The 15,315-nt window shown below is 41.3% G+C and overlaps 1 protein-coding gene across 1 annotated transcript in view; it reads left to right on the top strand.

Annotated features, from left to right (window-relative positions):
• CACNA1C (calcium channel, voltage-dependent, L type, alpha 1C subunit) overlaps nucleotides 1-15,315 on the top strand; it is a 779,292-nt gene that overhangs the window by 523,373 nt on the left and 240,604 nt on the right. Inside the window, exon 12 of the mRNA XM_006862777.1 lies at nucleotides 7,210-7,406. Coding sequence (XP_006862839.1) covers nucleotides 7,210-7,406 — 197 coding nt within the window. The remainder of the gene's footprint in view (nucleotides 1-7,209; nucleotides 7,407-15,315) is intronic.

Consider the following 15,315-nt stretch of genomic DNA (forward strand, 5'->3'; position numbering starts at 1 on the left):
AGGGTGGGGCTGGGGTGCCCACTAGCTCAGGCACCCCTATAGTCACCAGAATGGAGGTGTGCAGACAGCAAGGGACCAATGAACAGCTACCAAAAGAAAATAATGTCCACACCTTTATCTCTGCGGTTCTGCCAGGCATCTGTGGCTGCTCCGATCCTTCTCCTGCTTGGTCTCACCCAAGATGGCAGCTGCTCAGCGTCCCGGACTAGAAAGCAATAGATTTCTTGCTTCTGCCACAAATTCTCCCAGCTGTAAGCTTTCCAAACTGCTAAATATTCCTTTATATGTGGTTCAGAGTTCTGGGACCATCCCCTGAGCCTGCTTGGTTGGGTATTCTGTGTTGTTGTTGGCGGAGCTCTTTAGTACACGTGCACCCGATCCACCATCTTGTTTGTTCTCTCCACATTCTTTTTTAAAAAACAAATCCTATAGACTCAAAATCACTCAATTAGTTTTACTTTTTTGATGGTATCTGTTTCTCCAGTCTAGCCAGGATCTCCGACTTACTTGGGTCATAATTGTATAAAATCAATTATCATGTTAAAAAAATTAGGATTCCTTTTAAATTTTCAGGCCTTGCCTTTAGCCAAAATTATGAGATTTTCAGTCTTGCATAAAGAAATATCAAATGATACAATAAATAATATTTCCCTTTTAATTTAAATCCTTTCTTTTATCCATTTTGATTTACAGCTATCCCTGAACCAATAAATTTATGTTGTATGGTATGTCGAAGCTACTTGCAAGACCTGCTTAAGAAATAACTGTAGAATGTCTAAAGTGTATGGAGTTAGTTTGAAGTTATTCATTTGACCCAGACTCATTAGGTAGCCACAGAGATGTTGAGTCTCAAAGATTCCCCCATCAATTCAGAAGTGGTTAACTGTGGCTGTGACCATCAACATAGTAAATGGGGCAGATGGAAATGATGAAACTCTGCCTGTATAGTCTCAAAGATGGGCACCCTGTCCCACCACCAAATATATGTGCACCAGCAAACTAAAGAGAGCTGTCCCCCAAATACAGCTGATTCCATCACCCTGATGAGGAGACTTCTGAGCACATCACTGGGAAAGATTAATTGCTGGAAAAGGATACTATGTATAGGGTCAGCAAAAAACAAGGAAACCCTCAATGAGATGGCTTGACAGTAAGAGTTGTATCAATGGACTCAAATATACCAATGACCATGAAGATGGGGTAAGACTGGGCAATGTTCTGATGTGTTATGTGTGAGGTCACTGTGAGTTACAGCCAACTCAATAGCAACTAAAATCCAATGGGAAAGCAGCAAAGCTACGCTAGCAAGCTGCCCTGAATGTTGGTTGGAAGTCACTTATGTGAGAGCCTTGCCCTCAGATTGGCTATTTTAGGATCAGATAAACAGAAGAAGAGTTTGAGGCATCACCTACTTCCTACCATGATGATTTGAGACTCGCTTTGATGATGTATGTGGTGGACTTTGTCTACACCCCATAAGTTCTGAAGAGAAGTTGGCTTCCATCAGGAGCACAGCCATGGAGCCAAGGTGTTAGAGTACAACGAGAACAAATGTTTCAAAGAGAGGAGCCATGCCAGGCTCCACCAGGAAGGTGACCTCACTCTTCTGTGTGGAGCCAGACTCCCTGCTAGGAATGGGGACCCAAAATGCTTTGCTGCAGCATCTCAAACACTTTGCAATCAGGAGCTCACTGCTTCCTCATTCTACAACGTGCCATCTGATGACAACCCAGGGAACCAGTATACAAATCCTCCACAGAAGCAGGATGCTGTTACCATCAAAGCCTCTTCCACTCACACAGTGACTAACATGGATGAGAAGAGGGGGAAATGCACAGAATCTATCATCCTTAATGCAGCCAAATAGTAAACACCCCCAAAACTGCAATCTTTGAAACCATTCCCTATGTGATTCAGAAGGTTTTGCATAACCTTTAGAATGAGTGAATTGTTTGTGGGTTTGTTTTTTTTTCAACTTCAGGCTTTGGATGGAATTTGCCATATTTTCTGCAAATTTATATTCTACAATGTGCTCTGTGAGCCTTTGTTGTAGTTTAAAGGAATTTACTTCAAATCCTCCTTTTCACATTTTGAGATTATATCTCAGACTGTGTATTTTGCATACTCAGTTTAGGTTTTCCACTACATTGGATTTTGAGTCATATTGACTGTAAAATCCAAACAGAAAAGCACTGGGTCTGGCCAGGTGGAGCGTTGCTCTGTCCCTGTGCTGTCCTTCCAGCCCCAGTAGACATGGTAGCAGAAGTGGCCATTTCTCCCCAATCCATGAGGCACCTGCAAAGTACCTTCCTCATTCCTCAACAGATCCATGGCCATATGCTGGTACCTTTTGTTTCTCTGTGTCCCATCTGTTTGATGGTGCTGTGAGCCAGGTCACGCTGAATAGTTCTCCAAAGCACAATAATTACCCCTGAGACTGGCAAGGAATTGGTTGGCTAAAACCTAGAAATGAAATGACCTTCATTCTATTCACTCTTCAAAGTTGGGTCCCCCTCCAAAAAAAGTAATTGATTTTGTCTTTGGTGATTTCTGCTTGGAACCCTTAACAGGCATGCTCCCAGGATTTCTTGTTCTTGTTGGTATTAACTGCATTTCTAAAATCTCTTCTAATCTTTGCTTCCACTATTTTATCGCAAACTTCATTTGAACTTTCCAGAATGGCTCCACCTCTTTTCATTTCTGTTTTAAAATGTGGGGCCCACATTGTTTTGCCTCTTTCTTTTACCTTAAGGTTTCCACTTTCTTCCCCAGGACTTTATGATTCTGCAAAGAAAATCGACACATTTTCACTTTTAAGCTCATTTTCCCTCACCTGCGAGTCCATGTTGCTAGGACCTGCTGATGTGTGTTCACATATTTTCTGTGTTCTCTTTAGGGCTTTTTATAGATGCCTATTTTTATCAGATCATCATTACTTCTTAATTGTTCTCAACACTTTTTTCTTTGTCATTCAAGACAGATTTAAAATAGCAGAGTGGCACTTAAGCCTTTAGATAATCTTTCTGAATCCCTTCCCTTTCTCTTTTATTAATGAGATCATTTCCCTTTGATGCATTTTCTTTTCATCAGATAGGTGTAAAACTCCCAAATATGCTTCCCTTCCTTGAGGACATTCAGACCTCACCTTGGCAACCTAAATATTTTCATTATTCTGCTAGTTTCAGGAATTCCAGAAACTGAAGAAGCTGTCAGATTGGTAGTTATGATGGGTAGATTGCAAATTTAAAAAAAAAAAAAAAAAGTTTCCCATTCAGCAATTTACCCACAGAATATTCTGTGACATTAGTTGTGGTTCCCACAATGTGTCAGCCTTATCCCCACTTGCATCTTGGGTTCCCTGTTATCCGCCCTTTCCTGCCTTTTTAGCTTTGTTTTGGGGCAAATCTGATCTTTTGGTCTCCAATAGTTGATTGTTCTGAGGAGCATGTTCCTCTTGGGTATCACTGTTCACATTATTGACCTGTGGCAGAGAGGTGATCTCCAGGAGAGGCCAGTGCAGTCACCACCATGGGCAGGTAGGCCAGGGCAGAGGCGATGTTGGACAGGACAGGATGGAAGGGAAAAGGGGGCATTGAATTGTAGTCCCCAGCATCAGGGCTACAGGAATAGGGGTTTATGCCTCTGGTCATTAGGAGTGTGTGGCGGGGGTAGATAAGGGAGAATGTTCCTCTGGTCACCAGGCAAGATTGTCTGGACTCTTCCCATTGGCTGCAGTCAGCATTCAGGACCTGGCCCCACGTAGGTGTGACAAGGGAGGTGCATGGCCTACAGTCAGTCAGGTGGGGGACCTATTGCTTTGTGCACACCACCCACCTCAATGGCAGGGGCCACTGCTCTGGAGTAAGCCTGTCTCTGAATCCTAGCTAGGACCCCTGGAGCTCTCATCCTCCTTCCTACCCTTCCTTTCCTTAGATCCATATCATGTTCTGCTTCCCTCCTGTTGTGTCATCTTAGTGTTTCTGTTTGTTGTTGGGGGTGCTGTGAAGTTGCCTCTCAGTGTTCCTCATCTGAGATTGGTTGCTACTAGCTTTGTCTCAAGATGGCCTCACTGAACTAGGATAGCTGACAGAGGTCCTCTGCTCAATGTTCCTACTTGTTTGCTGCATTCATTCAATTCTCCTTCATTTGGTATTTGACTAAATTCCTTATCCTTCTTTTTGATGTTCAGGGTTCCAGGATGGTCACCTGCATCTGTGTCCCTTAATTTTTTAGGTCTTTTCTGTAGCTTGGTGGTATGGTATGTCTGATTATACTGTTTCCCTGGTTCTACCTGAGATTGTGACTTCATTCCCCCTTAAAAGTAAACCATCAGCAAAAGAAATACAAGTTTCCTTTGTCTAGTCTCACCTCCTCTTTTTGTCTATCTCTCATAACATTCTAGCCCTTTTATCACAGTGATTGAATATATCCCCTACAAAGCCATCACTACAATGGGTAAAAAACTAACAGGATTTATGGCCTATTTGGTTTCCGTTTTCCCCTTTGTCAACTTTCATTTTTTTATTAGATGATTGTTATCTATTTTTTTATGGATTGTTTAAGTTTGGGGTCTACTTTTTTGTCTCCCTCCTTTATATAGCCTGCTAGTGTTTAATCTCACATCCAAATCTCTAAAGATATCATCAGTAGGCCTGTTAGGAAATGGTGACTAGAGGTTAGTTTAATTCACCCACATTAAAGGAACCTCCTGGGAGCCAGACCCTGGCATACAGACATGTGCAGGCATTATCAGTCTCCAACAGTTCAAAGACCAGTGTAGTGACCTTTACACTGTGGTCTCTGGGTCAAAGCACCAGGTCAAAATAAACCAAGAAGCAGGAAGTAATCCAAATGCTCATCAACTTGTGACTAGATAAACTAAATGTGGTAAATCCATATAGTGGAATATACTAACAAAAAGGTGGGGAAAGCCAACATTTGTCATCAAGTCAGTGGCAACCCTATTTGTGTCAGAATAGAACTGTGCTCCTCAGAGTTTTCAGCAGCAGGATTTTCAGAAGTAGATTGCCAGGCCTTTCTTCTGAAGTACCTCTAGATAGATTCAAACTACCAACCTTTGAGTAAGTAGCCAATGGAATAGGCTGCCCAGCAATGAAAAGGAACAGACTATACTGACAAATACAACATTCAACAAACAGCACAGATGAACCTCAAAAACATTATTCAAAGTTGAAAGAAGATGGGGACAAAAATCATCAATACAAAATTTCTAGAAAAGGCAAGACTGTCAACACTAAAATCAAATCACTGTTTGCTGGGGCTGGAGGCAGGAGCAGGGTTTGACCGGGACTTCTGTGAGGAAATGTTTAGGGTGATCTCATGTGTTTGACTGCAAAATCATGTGAACTGCAAGGTCGGTGGTTCAAGCTCACCAGCTGCTCCTTAGAAACCCTATACAGGGTCGCTATGATTCGGATTCGACTCAATGGCACTTAATAACAACAACAATGTGTTTTAAAGCAGTTTATAATGGTGGGTGCATGATGAATATAAAAATACATTTTTAAAAATTGAACGGTATACTTACAAATGGTGAATTACAAGGTATCTAAATGATATCTCAATAATGCTGGGATTTGAGGGAGTTTCATTGTTTCAAAAAGAATAAAGCCAGAAAAACACTGTCTGGCTATCTTTTAAACCATAACATTCAACTCTATTATCCTAAGATTTATCTTCTAGTTAAGAATTAATAATCCTCTTCCTGCCTTCCCCTTGGGGACAAACAGTTTCAAATTTGAAGATACAAACTGAGAAATAGCCAGCCAACCAAGTCTTCAGTACAGAGGTTGTTGTTGTTAAGTGTCAGTTGAGTCAGTTCCAACTCATAGCGACCCTGTATAGGGTTTCTGAGGCTTTAAATCTCTGAGGGAGCAGAGGTAATAGACACTTAATGATTGTTTTGATACATATGAAGCAAAAAAAAAAAAAAAGATTCTGGGTGATGTGTTGTCCCTAAATGAAGAACTCCATGCAAATTCTTTCTGTAGGCATTCACTATTGTTAGCAATAACCATTTCTTTGTTAGAACTGAGGTCTGTCTAGTCTTTGGTTACTACCATGGCTTTCTATGAGTAAGATACAATGTCCTTAATTTTACAAATTTCATAACTTTTATACAGTTACCTCCCATAGCCAGGACCAAGATTTCTCAGTATTGAAGTATTCTCATAATGGAAATTCTTAGATCAGTCAAGTCTTATTTAAGTTAGCCAATGGCCTCCTTGCAAAAAAGATAAATCATTTCCTAATCCCTCAATTTGCTAATAGCTATTTCCAGCATAGGGAATCAATCCAAGTACTATCTTTAGTCATATTAGATATGTTACAATATTTGTCGAGAAAGTCCTGTCTGTACCTAAGGAGTATTCTCCCTGTCACCCACTGTCACTCAGTCTTGATTAGAGGTCACAGTGATTGTTCCCTTTTGAAAGTTATTAATTTTGAAGATCAAATTGCAAAGCTGGAAGGTTCCATGGGACATGCAAAACACACCATCAGTAGTGCTTGCTGTACTCTGGGGCCATAATGAAGACAGCTGTAATTGACACTTTGCCCCTGTAGTTTATTTTTTAACCTTCATCTACATCATGCTTCTTCTATAAAGCATCATGTCATTTTTTTGGACCCACACAGCGTCAGATGGTATTGTTGGATATGGTCCATTGGTTAATTTCGTAAAGAAGTCTTCTAATCACTATAGCCATCACTTTAAATACTGACGTTCTAATGGAAATCTCTCTAGATGCCTTCTCACACACACATACACACACATTCAGAAAACACACACTTCCCATCATCTTGCAGGACATTTTCCACTAGGAGTGGTTGCATCATTATCATTTTTTGATTGGTCGTTTAAATCCGGCACCAACATGTTCCCACAGAATGGGTGGTAACCCAGTTGTCTTTGACACCAGTTATACTCAGGTTAACACACAGTTTTTATAGCAAGTAGTTGAAAGTACTTTCTAAATTGATGAAAGCCTAAAATGAATACCTCATTCCTCATGGTATTTCATAATTCATATGTGGAAAATAAATGAGATATGTTTAGCATATCTGTTGTCCTGGTTGGTTTGCCTGTTCCACCAACCTTATCCTGTCACTTTACTTTCTAACTCCTCTCTCCTTCTTTCTCTGATCTCTGCCCACCCCCTTTCTCTTGTTTTTCCTTGGCCATCTGAGATGTTCCAGCAGAGGATGATCCTTCCCCATGTGCTCTGGAGACGGGCCATGGGCGTCAGTGTCAGAATGGCACCGTATGCAAGCCCGGGTGGGACGGTCCCAAGCACGGCATCACCAACTTTGACAATTTTGCCTTCGCCATGTTGACGGTGTTCCAGTGCATCACCATGGAGGGCTGGACAGATGTGCTGTACTGGGTACGTAGCTTAAGATGGGCAGTTGAAAGACAAGGAATCCAGAAAGGTATGATCCTTTGTTTGACATCTCCCTATGGTCACATAACATTCTGATGGAATGATCTTTGATTTCTCCCAGTTCTTGTCCAAGAAACAACGCATGAACTTTTCACCCTAATGTGCCCTGTCTCCCTGTTTACTAGCCCAACAGATATCTCACCTTTCTGTTTGTCCTACAATAGTGAAAAACACTGGTATGCAATCAATGCTTTGTGAATCTGTTGGCTAAACCCAGAACAAAGATTTCATTCAACTCATCCTACTATAGAGTTCTAATTCTACTTTACTTGCTCTTTCCTCAATGAGAGTTAGATGGCAAATTCTGTACTCACAATTATTCACTCTTAGGACTTATTAGGAAACCCTGACTTGGTCTTCTAAAAAGAAACTCTATAAAGAAACAATTTCTATAGAATTTTAAAGCATTGTGGCTTGTTATTATTCTTTCTCATATTTATTTGTCTTAACATACTAGAATAATGTATCAGCCAAATACCGTGTCATCATGTTTGCTGCTAACAAAACATTCTACTGGTTATGTGATGCAAATTGAGGAATACACCTTCTTGAGGGTCAAGCAGTAATTCTTCCTTTACTTCAAAGATGCACTTTTGCGATCAGTAGCCAACACTGATCAGCCAATGCTGATCTTCTAGCATTGGAAGGTCCCACTGGAGAGGAACACTAGAATTCTATGTCTTGTCCCCTAGGCAGAGACACACATCATATGTGAGCTTTTCCCATCCTGACAGAGTCAAGTCTGTTATTTGTAAAAACCGCCAGAAAAATATAGTGTTTTTTTGTAGCATTTCCTGCGTCAGCATGAGAAATGACTTGCCAAAATCCAGTTTTGTTCTCCAGCATTTGGGCAAATAATGCTTATTGCCAGTCTTGAAAATGCCATCTCTCCAAGAGTTTTGCAAATAGTCAAATTTATTTGGCCATCATGAAAACAATATAAGAGCCCGCTTAGGAAGCTGTGTTTACAAACTAAAGCAGAGAAGAGTGAGAGAGAAGTGAATGCCTTCCTAACGAGCAGAGCTGCCAGATAGGATAAGCCAATGCCAAGAGAGGTGTTACACACGGCTTCTTTCAGAATCAGAAGGAAGAGTTTTGTAACAGTACAGAGATGTGGAATGGGATATGGTACCATCATTTTATATATGTATAAGCACCATATCCTATTGATTCAAACCCTCTGTTCTCGATGTGTATATTATAGTTGACATGCTCAAACCCAGTGTTACTATAAAATGTGTATCTTTCTGGAAAATGGCTACTTAAAACTTGCCTGAGTAACTTGTGTGTCCAGCTAGCATTTATTAAGTATTTCTTGCATGCCATGTGGGGTCCTACATACAGGATTCACACATGAATAAGATTCAGTTCAGACTGACAGGTTCAGTCTAGAGAAACAGACTAAATTCCACACTGAATACTGGTGGTAAAACTAGAGTCCACGCCATGGTAAAGTTGCTACGTTGTGATAACATTCAAAAGAAGACAAAGGTCAGATCACCCCTGTTGAGAACTAAAATGAAGCACAGATAAAACACTTCTCAGACTGTTTGAAGAAAACTTTGTTTTGAATACTTTGTCAGACAGGGACAGGGAGTTGAATTAATTACACTTAGCAAAGCAGGGCAAATTCCCCAAGTGGCCCTAACGGGTCCTTCTACCTTGGGTGAGTACTTACAGAAACTACCTTCTGCAAATAGGAAGGTTTCTGCCAAGGGTCATAGAACATGTGGGACTTTGTTTTGGAACCCAATCCCATGAGCTTCAAACTCATGCCGTAAGTTGCTATGGAAATGCCTTCCATGGTTTCAAATTGAGGGCAGGGTGGCAGTGGGTTGGTGGGTGTGGGGTGGGGGCGAATAGGTATAATTTACTTTGCTGATGACCTTGATGTATTTTTGTGATCTTTCTTCATCATTCCCTCCCTCTGCCCCACTACAAATGGTTGCTACCCCCCCCCCCCCAGCCAGATGTTACCCACAGAAATACTGTCAGGATGACAGCCTGAGTGGGGAATGAGAAACACTACAACTACCAATTTTCAGCAGCTGTGTTGTGCTTTCTCCCCTGGGGTGTGTGTGATAGAGCTCTGGCTGGGAATGGGGAAAGTGTCAGAGGTGAAAGAACAATCTCAGGCGCATGGGACAAGCCTCTCTGATTTTCCCAGCACCTTTTTAAAATACATACATATATGCACACATACTTAGAATTGAAACAGAGCCTCCAACTTAGCTATTCATGATGGCGGCACTTCCCAGCCCAATGCTCCTGCTCTCAGAAAATGTCTCTAATTGCTTTGACCTTTCTGTGGTCATTTCTTCCTTCATGCCTCCCTCTTCTTTACTCCTACTTTGACATTGCTCCTCTTTGCCTCTACCACTCTATCCTAACCGATAGTCTCTCAACACCAGATACAGAGCTTTCTAAATAAAAAGATGCCCATACATTCATCAGAGCCATTCAGTTAGAAGTCCAGGTGTCTGCTTTTTGTAAGAGTTCCCCCCAGTTATTCTCATGTCCAAGCTGGAATTTGAAAACCCCTAAAAGTCTCATCTCTTGACTGCTGATGGTGCCATTAGATTTGAACCAGCCTAGGAAAATCATTTATACAGAAATTGGCAACATAGGGCCTCTCACTCAGAAGAAGACATTTCCATTTTAAAATATAGGAATGTATGGAGACCCCAGAGCTGGGTTCATTCTGAACCCCTGGCCAGCTGGTTATGTTCCTGGGGAAAGAATAGTTCACTAGAGCGTTAAAGAAGTAATTTATTTAGTAACTAGATGTAGCCTGAATTGGCAACCTATAGCAAATGGCAGACATTAGCCTTCAGCTGTGGATGATACTAAGTCTACTTCTTTTTCTACCATCCATTATTGCATTCCATTGATTTTGGAGAGTTAGTGGGCTAAAAAATAAAATGAAAATTGGTCCAATAGTACTTGAGCATTTTTTCAGCGATGGTAGCCATTTGGCCATGCTTTAGGTTAGGGCCCCAAATAGCTGATCAATGTGCTTAAACCCTATTCATTTAATTTCTAGAAGTATGCACATGACAGGGTAAAGTGGGAGACCTTGGGGATTTGGAAAGTAACCCAAAATTCATCTGTGCTGTGTTATTTCCTCAGGCAATGACTTCTTAAACCAATCTTTCCATTTAATCACACAATGTCAAATTTATTTTTTAAAGTAGGGTTCATGTTCCGACTCATAGTGACTGTATAGGGTTCTCTCCAAAGAGTAGCTGGTGGGTTTGAACCACGAACCTTGCAGTTCAAGTCAACCTTGTGATCTTGTGCATTATCCTACAGTGTCTGCCACACCAGGACTCTGGAGTAGGGATGGTGATCAGATAAAAAGCATTAGCCTTCTATGGAAACAGGGAAGAACAGAGAAGGGAGACACCAACATAACACAACATGCCATTGGTTTCTTTCTTTTTCAAAAAAAAATTCTGCTTTCAGAGTTTGTTTGTTGCTGTTGTTTAAAACCAAACATCCCTTCCCTTCTGTCTATAATTCAAAGCTTCCTGTTTATATTGTTTAGACGTGTGCCCTTCTAAGGATACAGACACCAAATCAAGATGATCTGAGAACGCTGTAGGATTCTCAGTCACAGTCTGAGAATTAGGGGAGATTTGGAACTTTGAGCATTGTCCCATCCACATTGTAGGCAAGTCACAATTAGGTAGTAGAAACATCAGTCAATCAAGTATCTATTCAGTGCTGCATTTGTACTTAGAATTTGAAATAGCACTATGTTTATGGGTCACAGAATAGCATGACCACTGAGCTGGAGTTTGGAACAGCAATAGAAAGAAGACCACATGTGGGAATAGGGGAAATTTGAGTGGGGGCCAGATGTTTCTAACTCTTCAGGAATTGTTGTTAAGTACCATTAAGTCAGTTCCAACCCATAGTGATTCTGTGTAGGGTTTCCAAGGAGTGACTAATGGGTTTGAGCCTCTGACCTTGTGGTTCAAACTCACCTTGCAGTCCAACACATCATCCTGCAGCACCAATTATGCATGAATAGTGTAGTGCTGCAGGTTAATGCACTGTACTGCAATGTCGGTTTGAACTACAAGGTTGATGGTTCAAGCTCACAATTTCTCCTCAGAAACCCTATACAGGGTCGCTATGCATTAGAACTAATTTGACGGCACTTAACAACAATTCTTCATCAAGAGGATTTCATTGACCCTGGTTCATCCAGTATCTTTCTGGTTTTAGGGATCCCAAGAATATTGCATACTCTGTGGCTCAGAAAACTACCTCTGGTCTGTTTTCCTGAACTCATGACCCTCCACACCCTGTCACCAACATAGTCCTTCCTGGCAATACCCAGTGCCCCACCCACCCACCCAATTGGTTTCTCCAAAATCAGTACTTCTAATGGTTTTTTTAAAATTAGAAATAAGGTTAAATAGGATATTTAATGAGAACCCATATAAAAGAAAGATTTTAGAATCACAAATAGTGCCTTCTTCTGTACTATCTGGGGTTCATTTTGGCTCAGGCATCAGGAGACGTTAGGAACAAAAGCCTGATGTTATCACTGTTCATACGTCAGTTGTCAGCCCTCACTTTTCCTTCTTGTCACTCCATTTACATGTCTGGACATGCTAGGAAGGTGTTTCTGCTGCTAAACTCAAACACACACACACACACACACACACACACACCCCACTAGCTACCACTCCCTGGTGTTGGTAATGCTGAAGTACCCGATTTATGACAAAGATCTTTTGCAGCCAAGCAGGTTGAATTGGGGTGTTTTAGCCTATTTTTCCCCATACCATCTTATATTCAAAATTGTCCTCTTTTCACTAGAGAATATAGAAAAAGAGTTTGTGAAAGAAAACAAAACAAAAACACAGAAATGATGGAGCTGAATTCTAATGACAACCAACTTTGTTGTTAAGTGCATTCAAATCAGTTCCAACTCATAGCAACCCTGTATACCACTTCCAAGGCTTTTAAATCTTCCTAGGAGCAGAAAATCTCATCTTTTCTCCGGCAGAGCAGCTGGTGGGCTTGAAGCACATTACCATGTGGTTTTCAGTCCAGTGCTTATTGTATGGAGCCACTGTGCTCCCTACTAACAACCTATAGTTTTTACAAATGAAGAGTTAAAAGAAAAATTCCCATGTAATCCAAGCACAGCATCCTAGACTCTTCAGCAAAAAAAGAGAAAACCTAGTTGGGACCTATAGGCCTTAATTTTTAATCAGCCCCAGTTGGAGTGTTATACACTCCGTACCCATCTGTTTAAACCAGAGGGTCACTCATCTAAGCAATGAGCTAATGGTTTATAAGGATATCAAAAAAGAAGATTAGCATCTCTCAAAACTATTTATCAGGTCTTATTTTATTCATTTCACTGATATTAAATAAACTTCTATTACTCAATAATTCAATTTAGCAAACATTTATTGAGCATTTACTATGTTTCCAGGATTAAGCTTGGGGTTGGTAAAGTTGGGGTACAGAGAAGAATAAAGTTAACCCTCAAGAACTTTAGGATTGCACCCACCCAACTGCACATGTGAAGAATGTTGAAATGGCAATTACTGTGTTACAAATATATTTACAATAATAATTTTTTTAAGTTTAGGATCAATTAAAGTCATATATGCATACACACAACCACTGCTATTGAGAGTTGTTCCTGACTATAGCAATCCTACAGGATGGTGTCCTGGTACAATGCTGTGAGGAAATGTGCTGGACTGAAACTGTCGGTTTCAATGGCAAGGTCGGCGGCTCAAGCTAGCTCACCTCTTACTCCTTGGAAATTCTATACAAGGTTGCTATGAATCGAAACCGACTCCACAGCACTTAATAACAATAACATTAGACAGTGTGGAAGTACTCCATAGCATTTCCAAGACTGTAAATTTTTATAGTACCGGACAGCCTCCTCTTTTTCCTGGAGAATGGCTAGTGGTTTGAACAGCCTACCTTGCATAATCCCAATGCTTAATCCACGGTGCCAGCAATCAAAGTCATAAAGGGCACACCATACCAGGCAATATTCCAATACTAGAGAGGGTTCCTCTTTTGTAGGCTGAAATGGTGTAAAGAGAAGCAAATGCCATTAATTTGTATGGTAACAATATTTTGAGCATTCCCAAAAAATAACCTACCAAATCATGCCAAACAACACATCTACCCTAAATGAACACTAACAAATAATGTTCACAGACAGTTCAAAGCTACGGCGGCTTAATGCAGATATGCTGAGGGTAGTTCCCAGGAAGGAGCTGGTGATAGCACTCTCCCTTTGGAGTGTCTGATGCCTCTTTAATGACTTGCTGTAAAACAAAGGCTGAACATTAGTTTCGCTTTGCATCTTTTTTTGTAATAACGAAAATCCTCTTAGAATTTGTTTTAGTTAGTGAAGACAGGTATAAGTAGTAACATGGCTTTAGTAAAAAACCAAGAGGCAAGTGAAGCTTCAGAAAGCGGAAGATAACTTGTACACACAGTTGAGCACAGTGAGAACTGGGCAGGGCTCTCAGGTTACTTCCAGGCATAAGTAAGTGGGTGTTCTGCTGACCTGAGGCTGGATAAGGAGCAGGAGAGAAGGCTCCTTTGCTGGAGAACAGCAAGCTGTACACCGCTTGGGAGGTCGGAGAGGACTGTGTTTGAGGATCTCTTCAGGCCCAAGGAACAGCTTCCCCAATTGTTTTCCTGTCTTGTCTGAAAGGCTGCCTGGAGATGTAGTCAGAGACACCAGAGTCAGCCCCACACCCTGCTAGCAGCACCTGAACCAACAAGCCTGCCATCCTTTTTCTGTGAAAACACTCTTCCTCAAGTTTATCTTCATACCAGGGACCACTACTTTCCATGGCACCTTACCTCCTATCACTGTGTGACCCCATCTGAGTTCAAAAAAAAAAATTTTTTTTAATAGATCAAGGAGTTAATTTTGTTAGCTTACCTTGTCGTTCTGTGGGAAAAAGATGAGGCTTTCTGTTCCCATAAAGATTTGTTGTTGTTAAGTACATCGAGTCAGTTTTTACTCATAGTGGTCCTGTATAGGGTTTCTGAGGAGAAGCTGGTGAACTTGAACCGCTGACTATGTGGTTCAAACTGACCTTGCAGGTCAGTGCCTTAGCCCACAGCGCCACACTAGGACTCCCATAAAGATTTGCAGCCTCAGAAACACTATGCAGGATTGCTATGAGTTGATAGACTCAACCCCATACCGCTACCACCACCACCAGCACCTTGGTGTTACAAACCTGTTGCTTTTCTTCTAGGAGCCCTGTAGGTACCATGGTTTAAGCACTCAGCTACTAATTGAAAGGTTGGCTTTGTACTCCACCAGCTGCTCCACTGGAGAGTGCTGTGATCATCTTGTTTCCGTAAAGATTCCCAGCCTTGAAACCTTTAGGTGTGGCAGTTCTACTCTGTCCTACAGGATCACTGTGAGTCGGAATCCACTCAAGAGCAGTGGGTTTGACTTTTGGTTTGATTTCTTCAGTAGTATGAATTAGACTTTTAATTCTGCCTTGGACGTGCTCACGGTTTTCATTGTCCGAGAATGAGCAGGTGCTCATTTCTGAATTGTTGCTTACTCAATTACCCACTAGATGGTCTCCCGTGTCCCAGTAAGCAAGATGAAAAAGGTCATGGATGACCATTCACAGATGTATCAGGGTGTTGCCCTGAACTGCCATTCACTAGTAGAAGCAAACCCTGCCCTCTGATGAGACTCTTTGTAAAGCACTGTGACTTTTATGAGTTTGCACCTCCTGCCTTTCCTTGGAAAGTTAACAGACTGCCTCTTGGCATCTGCTGAGACGATTTGGTCTTTTGATGCACAGTTCCTGGGTCAAGGGCC

This window comes from Chrysochloris asiatica, unplaced genomic scaffold (assembly GCF_000296735.1).
Source record: "Chrysochloris asiatica unplaced genomic scaffold, ChrAsi1.0 scaffold00050, whole genome shotgun sequence".
NCBI classification, from domain to species: Eukaryota; Metazoa; Chordata; class Mammalia; order Afrosoricida; family Chrysochloridae; genus Chrysochloris; species Chrysochloris asiatica.